General features: G+C 59.4%; 3 protein-coding genes across 4 annotated transcripts in view; 1 reads left to right on the forward strand and 2 right to left on the reverse strand.

Annotated features, from left to right (window-relative positions):
- Nucleotides 1–6614, reverse strand: part of TUBGCP2 (tubulin gamma complex associated protein 2) — a 23678-nt gene extending 17064 nt beyond the window's left edge. Inside the window, exon 1 of the mRNA XM_011372587.2 lies at nt 6593–6614. The gene's annotated coding sequence lies outside the window, so the exon portion shown is untranslated. The remainder of the gene's footprint in view (nt 1–6592) is intronic.
- Nucleotides 7–4668, forward strand: ZNF511 (zinc finger protein 511). 2 transcript variants are annotated; one of them, XM_011372588.2, is made up of 6 exons: nt 7–180; nt 332–405; nt 682–883; nt 1064–1188; nt 2374–2538; nt 3261–4668. In XM_011372588.2, exons 1-6 carry the CDS (start codon nt 28–30, stop codon nt 3337–3339), a joined length of 798 nt encoding a protein of 265 aa, XP_011370890.1. In that variant the 5' UTR covers nt 7–27; the 3' UTR covers nt 3340–4668. The 2 variants fall into 2 exon arrangements, with proteins under 2 accessions (XP_011370890.1, XP_023393809.1); XM_023538041.1 differs by having other exon boundaries at nt 3290–4668.
- Nucleotides 6615–9398: 2784 nt separating the features above from the next.
- On the reverse strand, nt 9399–10608 carry VENTX (VENT homeobox). Its single transcript, XM_011372589.1, has 2 exons — nt 10395–10608; nt 9399–9811 (listed from the first exon to the last, which is right to left on the reverse strand). The coding sequence occupies exons 1-2, from the start codon at nt 10606–10608 to the stop codon at nt 9399–9401; spliced, it is 627 nt and encodes a 208-aa protein (XP_011370891.1).
- Between the last annotated feature and the right edge of the window lie 33 nt (nt 10609–10641).

The following is a 10641-nucleotide window of genomic DNA, read 5'->3' on the forward strand; positions in this document are numbered from 1 at the left end:
GCTGCGACTTCGCCGGCGCGGAAGGCGATGCAGCTGCCGCCCGCGCTGCACGCCCGCCTGGTGGCGGGACCTGGGGCCCCTGATCCGCTTCCCGTGGAGCGGGACCCCGCGGCCGGGACCGCACCCTTCCGCTTTGCGGCGCGTCGGGTGCGCTTCCCGCGGGAACACGAGTTCTTCGAGGTGCGCGGGCCGAGGAGGGAGAGGGCGGTCGCCGAGGGGCGGGGCCGAGGCGGGCGGGACTTACCGTTGTGGGGCGGGGCTGAGGCTGGGTAGACCGGAGTCGGGGCAGACCAGGTCTGTGCTGTGGGCCCAAGGCGTGCGTATCCTGCAGGACGGGGACGTGCAGCGGCACCTCTACCTCCAGGACGTGTTCACACAGGTGGCCGAGGCTCCCGAGCGACCCAGGTGAGCGGCTCTAGGTCCAGCGCCGCCCCTCTTCGGCCCCCACTTCTCCCCTTTCCTGGCCCTGGCCACCCTTCCCCGAGCTGCGCCTCCCTGGTGACCTGTCGCACTGCCCTCTGCCGGGACCACTGTCCAAGCCCCACTTGGTTGGCCTGCCCACTGCCTAATATTCTTAAAATAAGATTCGGGGTCGCAACGTCCAAAGTCCCATCCAGCCACTTGAAGGGGAGTTGTCCGGGAAGCCAGATGTTCTTTGTCAGCAGCAGTTTCCTTTGCCAGGGTGCCGGAGTTCACCTGTCAGGTGGCGGGCTGCTGCCAGGTGTTTGAAGTCCTGGAGGATTATGAGCATCATTACCACACTCTGCACAGAAACGTGTGCTCCTTTTGCAAGCGGGCCTTCCCTTCAGGACACCTGCTGGACATCCACATCCTGGAGTGGCATGACTCCTTGTTCCAGATCCTGTCGGAGAGGCAGGACATGGTGGGCGGAGCCATCAGCCCGGCGGGATCACACCAGAGCTGTCTGCCTAGTTGTCAGAGCTCCCAGCTCTCGGGGCTGTGGGCAAGGCCAGGGGACTCCTTCCGGCCCCCAGCCCCATGCTTATCCAGGTGGGGAGGAGGACTCAGAGTCGGGATGGAGGTGACACCATTTCTCTTTCAGTATCAGTGCTTGGTAGAAGGCTGCGCAGAGAAGTTCAAGACCAGCAAAGACAGGAAGGATCACCTGGTGAGACGTCACCTCTACCCTGCGGACTTCCGGTTTGATAAGCCGAAGAAAAGCAGAGGGTACGTGAGGCGGTGTGATGCCCACACTGCGGAATGCGGCTACCCCTAGAACTTAGAACAACTGTTTTGAGTATATAGATCTTAGGGGTGCAGGCATCGAAGTTCAGCATCCGTGTCACAATGTTGTACTTGGCTGCAGGCAACGGGAACCTTGACAAGTCAGGTGGGTTAAACAGATAGAGGCGAGTTCTGCATGTGCCTCCCGCATCCCCCCACCAGAGAGGGGAAAGGCGGGGACCTGACCTCCAGACTCTGGGCTGGGAGCGACTGTGGTGCCATCGCAGCATCGTCCCTCGAGCACTTAGGGACATCACTGTTTTGGCACTCAGAGGTCAAGAGGTCATGAGGTTGTACCTCACCTGTGCCCGGCACATCAGCTCCACTCCCACGTCACCTTCTAATAGGGGCCTTTGGGAACTTGGGTCAGGCCATGAGCCCCATCCTGTGGGGCCCTCTGGTTTTTCATCCGTCCTGTTGTCATATTTACGAACTTGTTAACAAAACTGTTTGTTACCCGTTACTGTTCAGCGTGCACTGTGGAGAAACGCTTCTGAGAATGATTCTTCAATTTGTGTTATATTTATTTCCTTTTTTTTTCTAATTGTTGCAATGAACTTTCATAACCATTTAAAATTTGCCTTAATTGAAGTTTTCTCAGATTAGCTTGTTTTCTTCAAACAGGACTTTGCAATTTAAAGTAAAATAATTGCGAGAACTCTCTGCAGCATGGGAGGTCTTTATAAATCTCTGCGCATGAGCGAACTCCTTCCTTTCTGAGTGCTCGTTTTAAGGAAAAAGACTCTACGATGCTGGGTCGAGATGTTGATGTTACGTGGGAGTCTCTCAGTTATTGTGCAGTTAACTGTAGCAGATTTCTCGCTGATCGTCAGGAAAAGACACGTAGTAATCTTAGTTGGCATTTACCACGTGACACTGTTTTCAAAAGACAAAGTGTAGTTGTTACACATAATTTATGAAATGTGGCCTTTACCACGTACACATACACTTAAGACTTCGTTGTAATCCTTCTCGTCCCGATGCCTGAAAATCGCACTGTGCCAAGATAGTTATAAAATTTCTTTGCAAGTAAAAATTGTCTTTTCCTGAAGAGTTCATTTCTGGTGGTGGACGGGCTGTAGCGGCCGCCACTACACAGAGCCGCCCCCCACACCTTGCCTTCTGCAGCCCAGCCACGCCCACAGCCGCCCTGCAGCTGTCCAGCCTGCCAGTGTCAGCAGAAGCCCTGGGGGCGCATGGGGAGCAGTTGGAAGGGGACCCCATGGAAGTCTGCTCTGAACACGCAGCGCCCCCTGCAGAGCTCACGGGCGAGAGGCGGACCTACAGTCACAGGTCAGCAGCCGGCACCTCTGACGCAAGGTCTGACTGCGTGCTTCACGGGGGGCTCTGGGTCTGGCAGCCGGCATGCCCCTGGGAGAGGCCGGTGCTGCGGGGTCTGCTCTGGGCGGGAGCTGGAGGCTGGCTGCTCCCGGTTCCCTCGGGTGACGTGGTTCCTGCTGCAGACTCCACTTTTGGGAGCCCGCAGCACAGTGTGCAAAGCACAGCCCCCTTTGCACCTGAACTGGGCTAGAAAGGACCTTGGTCATAGCTGCTTGAGTTACAATGTGTGAGTCCCTCTGTCGAGTATTAACTGTTCTTATTGGGGGAAAATTGACCCAGATCTAATTTGGGGGAAAATATTGCAAAATGAGAAAAATTGCCAAGTCCAAACCAATAGGAAGAAGGACTCCTGCCTTTGCTCAGCCACCTGGGTTCGGTGGGCAGTTAGGTTTTCATCGCATGGAGGGCGACGGGAGGTCAACCCTGGGGAGCTTGGCTGGAGCTGAGTTCTCGGAGCCTGCTGTCCGGGCCAGTCTCCCGCAGGGAGCAGGGCAGAGGCATCCCAGGACCCGGGGGCAGAACCTGCATGAAGGGAGAGCCGCCATCTGGAATGTTCCACGGTGAGAGAGGCAGCATCTGGAACAGGGAGGAGACCTGCACCAGACCGCTGGTGTGAACTGGGCTGCTTGTTGGCAAAAGGTACGACACTAGTCTGAAGATGTTTTCTGTTTCAGAATACCTCCTACCATCTGTTTTGGTCAAGGCGCGTCGCGCGGATTTAAAAGCACCAAGAAAAGAAATAAACACCAGTGACCGCTGCGACAGGCCTGCAGGCCTGCGGGAGCCTCCAGGGCAGGACCAGGGGCCTTCTACGGACGTGTCATTGGCGAGCTGTGTTCTCACCTCCTGCTGTGGCCACCAGGACCAGGCCTCTGCCACCCTCACCTCTCTTTCCCTTGGGGAGTGGCCGGCCGTTGCCCCTGGGGTCTCAGCAGTGGGAGATGCCGGAACTCCAGAATGACCTGACACGTGCTCCAGGCCTGAGACTCGGGAACCGGCCTTCCCCGGTGTGGCCATCTGCCAGCGTGCTCTGTGGACACCTGACACAGACGCAGTTTGTTGGCCTCTCTGGCCGCTGGTCCTGTGTTGAACTGGACGGGGGTCAAGTGGGGATGCCGCGGGAATGCTGTGTTTTCTGCGTTGTTTTCACAGGGGTTTGCGGAGTCTTGGTGCCTCCAGTGGGCAGCTGGCGGGATACTATCATCGAAGGCTCAGGGCCTTTCAAGAGATGCTGGGTCACTCTCCCGCCCCCTGACTCTGAGCATACCCCTCGAGGCGGTGAGGCCAGAGAAGGCTGACTCACGGGCGCCTGGGCAGGGTGGTCAGTTCTGGAAAGGGATCTCCAGCCGGCGGCCTCCCCGAGGAAGGACCGCGGGGGTGGAGGGAAGGGGCCCACGCAGGGGCATGACCGCCCACTGGCATCTCCCCGCAGGGCCGGGAAGCCGGTCCTGCAGTCCCCCCGTCAAAATCACAGGTGGCCAAAGAACAGGCACAGGTGCTCGTGGAAAAAAAAAAAAACCCTGGCATACAGGTCCCGGCACATGGACGAGCAGACCTGACGAGCACTTCCCTGGGTCGGGCAGGTGCCAGCCTCAGCTGGGGTGTGGCCAGGCTGCCCCGGGTCCGTTGTCAGGGCTGCTTCTCAGGTGATGAACTCTTTATTAGCTGTTTCAAAGGTATTGTTAAATTTCAATTTTTAATTTCAGTAATTATGATCTTTAATTCTGTAAGTTCTATGTTTTTTCTAATTTGCTGGATCTTTGTAGCTTGCGTTCATCACGTTTGCAACCCATTTTATTTTTTAAGCATATTAACTTATATTCTCTGATTAATAATATCAATACCTGAAGACTCAGTAGGTCTGATTCTTCAGTCCGTTCTTTCTGCTGACTCATTCGTGATGGGTTGTTTCCTGGTGAATTTATGATTTTTGGGCTGTGAGTTTATATTTCTTGGAACTTTACCTCCAAATTTTCCTGGCAAGTCCAGATTCTTCCAGAAAATATTGGTATTTGCTTCTGCCCTGTGATTGGGGGTACTCCCAACCTAGGTTTAAAATAAACCATTAGGTGTGAATTTTCAGCCCCAATTCGTGTTTTCCATAAATGCCTTCCCTGCATCTCCTATGCACAGCCCTCTGCCAAAACAGAACTTCCAGGCGCTAGAAGCAGGCGCCCCATTTCACTCACAGCAGGAGGAACAGGAATAAAAACACACCCACAGGCCTTTCCTCACATGCCCTTGACAGAAATCCGGAGGCTTGGCGGCCGCCTGGAGTCTTGGCCGTGGGGAGGTGGCCAGGTGGCGATGGTCAGTGGGGACGCTGAGTGCTGCAGCCCCTCAGAAGGAGAATGTCACCACAGCTAACAATTGCTCCTGCAGTCACCCCGACACAGCAGTCGGATACGTCCTGATCACTCGTTGACAAAAATTCAAAAGACCTAAAGGGACAGTTTATTCAGTAAAAGCTTTAATAGCTAAAGGCCGAAACACCTCGGATATCCCAAGTCCTGGAGGACCCGAGGAGTGTTGATTCTTTGGCATGGGGGAGGGGGACACGGAGTCTGGATCTGTGCTGTTAATAAAAGCCCACAGTCCTAGGCCGAAACAGACTTGCTACATGTTTGTTAAATCGGTCACCCTACTGAGAATCCTGGGTTAGAAACCAAGGAAGTCTGTGAAGACCACGAAGCTGGACGCGGGAGCCACTGCGGTCACGTCCCACTGGCCGAGGGGGCATCGCCAGGCTCCTTAAGAGCAGTAATAACAACAACGGACGCAACCATCAAACATTTAAATCCATGAGCTAACGATCCCTTTAAAACTAAACCTCATTGACTTAGGAGGATATGGGGGGCAGACATCACTTTGAAAACTAGAGCATCAAGGAAGATTTTCTCCTACCTCTCCTGCGAGAACGACACAGGGCAACAGTCGCTGGTGTCGGGGACGGCTCACACCACACAGCAGTGAGCCGGAGACTGGGTGTTCCTGGTGCCAGCAGCACCGGGCAGAGCCTGATTGTCGAGCCTGTCCCTCCCAAAGCAGAGGCTGAGGTGGGGGCATGTGCGAGGGTGTTTATTTTGTGAGACATCCTGAGTAGTAGGCGTGGGGGTGGGAGGAGGGAAAGCAGGAAGGAGGTGAAGCCCCCCCGGAGGCCGTTTGTTACTGGAGTGGGCCCCTCTGGGGGTTCTGTCCCACTGGAGACCAGGAGGAGCCTTGGAGGGCGTGTGCCTCATGTCCCCCCAGTCAGTATGGTCCACCCAGTGGTTGCCCCAGGGGGGTGAACTCGCCCCCGCTTCAGGTGTGTGGGCAGCGAGGCAGGAACCATGGAACAGAAACCCAAACAAGCCCAATGTGCTGAGAACGCATTTCTCTCGGGGAGGCCTCCCCAGGGCCCTGGCCCCCGAGTGTGATGATGGGGCTCACCGGGGCTGGGGTGAGCACATGCTTCTCCAGTCCACAAAACTTCAAAGTGTAGCCTGCCTCGAACGTTTAGGGATAATGTAGCTGTTTGGCTGGCTTTTCAAAACTCGCGCTTCAGAGACATCCCCCGCCACATTTTCGCCTCTGGCACCACTGGCCACGTCAGCTTAGTCTGCCGCGTGGTTACTTTTCTCAAAATCGTCTAGGTCGTGGGAACACAGCATACAGGACAGTCTCAGAAACAGCGAAGGCTGTCCGTTTAGGTAAGTGGAGCAACACTTTGGAAGTTAAAATAAAAACACTAGAGCTCGAGGCCATGTGAACAGCGTTACCTGCCGTCACACCGGGGAAGCAGCGCGGCGCAGGTGTCCAGAACCACTTCCTGAGGGGCTCACAGGTTTGGGGCTGGGGGACCCCTGGGACTGAAAAGCTGCCCCGCTGGGCGAATTCGGAAGCCCTGCTGCTCTTCGCACGCCGTTGGGGGGCAGCACTGCCTGGCGGTGTTTTCTTACACATACGAAAGCCTCTGCCAGGTCGCTCGCCCTGGCAGGGGCAGTAGGCACTGCCGCCCCACCGCCCAGCTTAGGGAGCCCCCAGGGTTGCGTTTCTAAAAGTCGCACAGTGAATCTTGACCCTCCAGACAATCATCCGAGTTCCACAGTCAAGTTCGGGGAGTCTAACCCTCCAGAAATACTGAAATGGGACTGACCAGCCCACCTCTGAGTGGTCCACAGGCATGGGACCTACCGCCTGGGGGGCGGGGGCAGCACCTGTAGACGGAGTAGGCCAGGGGGGCCCGGCAAGGCCTCTGGGAGCTGACCGTGTCATGAAGGGGCCCTGGGGCCTGTTCCGATCCTCACCAGGAACCAGAGTGAACAACATGACCAATCCTTGCTACTCTGCCAAAATGACACTGATGTCGGAGCCTCGGGGGGTCTCTTGGGGCTCTGGTCACCCACACCCACAGGGCTGATGTCATGTTACTCATTTAATGAGCCGACAAGACAGCCAGGCTTGGTAGGGGTGTCACTGACATCCCCCACGGTCCCCTGTCCCCACTTTGGTCCCACCAGGGGTCACCGCAGTGCCCACCATTGCACAACTCGACCTACTCCTTGTCCCCAGACCGGGTGGCCCCGCTGAGAGACATGGTCTGCCCTGAGCCGCTCTCCCGTCTTCCTTGTCCAGGCTGCTCCCGAGGGCAGGGCTGGTGTCTCCAGATCCTCCAGCAGCACATGGAAGGGCATGGGTGGAGCGTGTGTTCCCTGATGAGGGTTGTGTGGCTAAGTGACTCTGGTGGCTCCGGGGGCCTCGGGGCCTCGGAGACTTTTCACGTGGAGACACTGGTGGAGGAGGCGGCCGAAGGTCTGCACAGGGTGTTCGGGAACAGGTAGCACAAGTGCCAGGGAGGACAGCCCTCCCGACCAGCGAGAGAGGCAGGCGCTCGGGGCGAGGGCATCTCTCACCAACTGGGCCCCACAGCGCTGGTGGTCGACTGGCTTAGCGGGGGGACCTGGGCGGGGAGCCTCCCAGGTAGATGTCTTGGTCAGAGATGGTTATGGAGAGACACATTAGCAAACTAGAATGCGGCACGGTCCTCCGCCAGCCCCAGGCTGCCCTGCGCTCCAGGGCCGCAGGGCCAGGTGGCACTGCGTGGACACCTGTGCAAGGTGGCAGAGCTGTGTGCGCTGCCCCTGCTCCGTGGTGAGACCGCTGCAGAGACGGGGGCCAGGGGGACACCGTGCAGAGCAGCGGACGCGCCCTTTCCTCCTGTGCTGTTTGGTCGCCACCTTTGCCTGGGCTTGTGTCAGGCCACCAACAATCCCCAAACTGCTTGCAAAGTGAGCATCATGGTCCTGGCCTTGGAGCTCGGCCGTGACTTTCCTGGTGGGCACCCTTCAGGGACCTCAGGTGTGAGAGGGGGACCAAAGCACTGAGGGGCCCTAAAGGCAACGGCCGTCTCCGGGAGGCACGTGCTGCTCGCCCCTCGCGGGCCCTTGGGTCGTGGTCTCGCGCAGCCTCTCCCAGCACATCTCCAGGGAGGGCCTCTCCCACGAAGACGGTGACTGGGCTCTGAGTTTGACAGCACAGCTAAGGACACGCCGGCCTGCCTCCCTGCCCGGCCTCAGCAGCAGCCTCCATTTTCAGCCGCTGGCACCTCAAGAACTTGGTGAGTGTCCCTCTGAAATCTGTCGTGAGTGTTCACTTTTCCAGGAAGCACAGGGAACGCGGCTATAACAGGCAGGATGGTGCTATGTCATCGGCCCCTGAGGCTCCTCTGGGCTGTTTCCTGTGGGCAGCGCCCCCACCCTGCCCTGGGGTGGCCGGAACCAGCCCCACCCACGGGCTTGCCGCCACTGCAGGGACAGAAGAGCTGGAAGTCGCCTTCCTTGCTGCAGGCGGGCAGGTGCGGGCGGGAGGGCCGGCGCTGCCCACAGCGGTCGGTGGCGCCGAAGCCCCGTGTGCGTGTGCGAGGCTGGGAGAAGCGGCCGCAGCGCGGCTTCCGCCCCTCCCCCCACCAGGTACCTGGGCTGTCCCAGTCCCCAGTCCAAGGTCTGCGAGCGGCGGTGGAACCTCCGGAGTGGTCATCCGCTGGCCGTCCTGCTCACTCGGGGGCCAGGAGGACGAGTAGTAGGGCCCTGGCAGGGCCCTGGCGATTCAGTGCAGAACCGTCCGGAACAACCCCGAGCGCTGGCGCCACGGGGCAGCCCCAACACGCCCCCAACCCCATCCGGGGCTGCGCCCCAGGCCGGCGCCCCGGGGGACACCCCTGCTCACACACTCACTTCCACACCCACACCCACTCACGCTCACTCTTACACACTCCCACAGACAGCATTTCGCGTCAGCTGCCGAAGTCGTCTAGTGAAAAAACAATAAATACGGAAAAATTCCCAAAAATGAGCGCAGAAGTTCCCCTTCTGCCCAGACGTAACGCGCCGCTTTAACGGAAGGCACCGGCGCGGCGCGGCGGCGGTCCTGGCCGTTGTCCTCCGTCTTTGTCCCCAACAGTCCCGCGCTCTCTTCCAGCGCAGGTGGTTGCAGGAGGAGAGGGCGTCGGGCGACTCCGCACAGGAAACTCCAGTTCCTTGTCTGCCGCTCGAGACAAAATAGGATGCTCTACTTCGGGCCGTTTCCAGGTCACTGTCAGGAAAGTTTGTCTAGTACAAACATGATTTTACAAAAGTTTTTAAATATCTGTGAGATACGCGCAAATCGGATCGAGGCATCGGTTATAACGCTGTACCAACAACAACAAAGACAAAAACTGCAAAATAAAACTTAGGAACACAGCGAGAAGCCGGACTCGCCCTGCGCCAGGAGCGGCAGGGGCGCGTCTGAGATCCCCGCCCTGCGCGCGCGCGCCCCAGCGGACCCCAGGCCACCTAGGAGAGGTAATACAGGCCGTAGGCGGTGACAGGAGCGGCGAGGAGTCCCTGCACCTGTGGCAAGGTGCCCGCGGCGCCGCCAAAGGCGGCTGGGGAGCCGTGCAGGTGGGCGCCCAGGGGGAGGGGCAGGGCGAACGCGGGCAGCAGCGGCTTCGCGGTCAGCTTCAGCTTCTCCAGCTCGGCCTCCTGCAGCCGCTTGGCCTTGGCCCGGCGGTTCTGGAACCAGATCTTGACCTGCGTCTCGGTGAGGCTCAGGCTGCTAGAGAACTCGGCGCGCTCGGCGATGGACAGGTACTGCTTCTGGCGGAACTTGCGCTCCAGCGCCAGCAGCTGCGCCGTGGTGAAGGGCGTCCGCGGCTTGCGGTTGTTCTTGTGTTTTCGGAGGGTGCAGGGTGGAGGGCTGGGGGCGCCTGGGAGGAAAGAGAAGCACAAAGCGGGCGCTCAGACACGGGCAGTGCGCTCCCCTTTCTCACACTCCCGGCTCCACACTCCGGCTCCGCGATCGTGGTCCTCGGAGGAGACGATACTCTAAAAGCCACAGGGGTAAGAGAAACAAGGCACCGGGGTCTCGGGCTCCGATCCCCAAATCCGCGGCCTGCACCCCAGGAAGAAGGGGAACTCTGCTCGCTTGGAGGAGCGAGACGCCTGGGCTTGCTGGAGGCCGCCGCCAGAACTGAGCGGCGAGCGCCCAAGCGACGACTCCGAGAAGCGGAAGACGGACCGAGGGACGGGGCGCCAAGAAGGCGCGGGGCCGTGGGGTGCCGACTCCAGCCCAGGGTCAGGCGGAAGCTGGGCTGCGTGGGACACAGAAGCGGTTGCGGGAGTGCGCGCGCCCGAGGGCTCGGGTGGGCTCGGGTGCGCTGGCTTCTTTCTCCGCACTCGGGCCGGGAGGTTAGTGGCTACTTTCCAAAGTTACGAGCGACAGCGCGCCTCCCGCCCTGGTCCTCCGAATCTGGGCCAGACGGGCCCCGGACCGTGCGACAGGGCACTTACGTGGGGAGGAAGCGCGGACGGACGGCGGGAACCAGGCCCGGGGCTCCGCGGCGCGCCGCGGCCTCTCCTCCCGGGGCTCCGTGGGCTCCCGGCCCAGTCCGCGCTGCGCTTCCAGCAGCGATTCCACACTGAAGGGCAGCGGGCCGGGCTCCGCGCGGTCTCCGCCACACGTCCTCAGCCCAGAGGGGTTCATGACGAGCGGCGCAGGAGCCATGCGCGGGCCGGCGGGCGCGGAGCCCGGCGGCGC

This window comes from Pteropus vampyrus, unplaced genomic scaffold (genome assembly GCF_000151845.1).
Source record: "Pteropus vampyrus isolate Shadow unplaced genomic scaffold, Pvam_2.0 Scaffold211, whole genome shotgun sequence".
Taxonomy (NCBI): domain Eukaryota; kingdom Metazoa; phylum Chordata; class Mammalia; order Chiroptera; family Pteropodidae; genus Pteropus; species Pteropus vampyrus.